Source organism: Bison bison, unplaced genomic scaffold, assembly GCF_000754665.1.
Source record: "Bison bison bison isolate TAMUID 2011002044 unplaced genomic scaffold, Bison_UMD1.0 scf7180017862613, whole genome shotgun sequence".
Classification (NCBI taxonomy): domain Eukaryota; kingdom Metazoa; phylum Chordata; class Mammalia; order Artiodactyla; family Bovidae; genus Bison; species Bison bison.
Window position 1 is genome coordinate 40979 of NW_011493185.1, and position 1502 is coordinate 42480.

Genomic DNA, 1502 nt, shown 5'->3' on the forward strand with positions numbered 1-1502 from the left:
TTTTCAGATTTTTTTCCATTTTTGATTATTGAACGGTATTGCATATATTTCCATGTGTTATACAGTATATCCTTGTTGTTTATCTATTTTACATGTAGTGGTACATATATGTTACTCTCTCTTACCCTCATCTATTATCTGTCTCTCTTACCCTCATCTATTATCTGTCATTTAGAGATTTGTATATTCATTTCTCAAGGATCACTTTTGCTTAGAGTATTGAATTATTTATTTTGACTGGTTAAAAGGAAGCTAGATGGTGTGGGTGTTATCTTCTGGATTAGGAGAAGATATGGTTTCTAATCTTGGCTTTGCCCCATCTCATTTTGTTATCTGGGACCTGTTGCTTACTTCAAAGTTTGTTGAAAGTTGAATACACCACTTTAGTATCAAGAGTTTTGCACTTAAATGTTCATTGAACTGCAGAAGTTATCCAAAATAGGGATATACTGACAATTCCCTTAGAAAATTGAGAAATACAGCATTTTTTTTTTTTTTTTTTTTTATGGAACATTGAAAGTCTCTTGTTCTTAAAGTTTCAAGTCCATTTATTACTGCCAGATTTTTTTTCCATAGTAGCTTAAACTTAGATTTTCTGTAAATTTTTATGATTTTTATTTGTTTATATTCATCTAAAAAGTTTTTCTCTTCCACTAACAGTCCAGTTACATTTTTTTCTGTTATTGGTTTAAAGAAATAGTATTTAGGGGATCCTTATATTTTGAGATGAGATTATAAGGCAGTGGGATTGATACCACTAGCCATACAGAAATTAGTTTCTTTACTTTTTAGTCATAGTTCATTGTTCCAAGTTGTAGGAAGGAATAGTAATTCAAAAAAATCAAGTGCTACAATATCATTGTTTTCACAAAAAAGTTACCATTAGTTATATTTAATATTTCAAAATGTAATCATTGACATTGGTCTGTAGTTGATAGTAAAGTAAGATTATTGCCAACCATGGAAAGCTGTTGTGATGGTTAATTAATTCTTTAATGCTTTTCTAATTTTTTGAATCAATAAAATACTAAACACAGAATCATCATTTAAAACTTAAAAATTGTGTCATCAATCCAGTTAGGATAGTGCCGTTGTTCCTAGTTTTTTTCCCTCTAAAATCAACGGTCTCAGTCCAAAATGTAGTAATACTACCACCAACTGTGTCCTTTGCTAAGTGTTTTAAGCAAACTTGATCTAATTTTTGTACAGTAGTTTTAAATGGAAGTTTGGTTCTGATTTTAACTAATAAATTTTCCTCTTTCTTTTCATAGCCTATGAGGAAATTACATTTTCTGAATATTTAAAAACTCAAAAATTAACCCCCAACCTCCAATATTTTGTTCTGCACTCAATGGCAATGACATCAGAGACAGGCAGCAGTACCATAGATGGTCTCAAAGCTACTAAGAACTTTCTTCACTCTCTTGGGCGATATGGCAACACTCCATTTTTATTTCCTTTATATGGTCAAGGAGAACTCCCTCAGTGTTTCTGCAGGTAAG

General features: G+C 31.0%; 1 protein-coding gene across 1 annotated transcript in view; it reads left to right on the top strand.

Moving 5' to 3' along the window:
* LOC104983432 (rab proteins geranylgeranyltransferase component A 1-like) overlaps positions 1–1501 on the top strand; it is a gene marked incomplete at its 5' end in the record, with an annotated part of 24632 nt that extends 23131 nt beyond the window's left edge. Inside the window, one exon of the mRNA XM_010832872.1 lies at positions 1272–1501. Within this exon, the coding sequence (XP_010831174.1) occupies positions 1272–1501 (230 nt within the window). The remainder of the gene's footprint in view (positions 1–1271) is intronic.
* Position 1502: the final 1 nt, after the last annotated feature.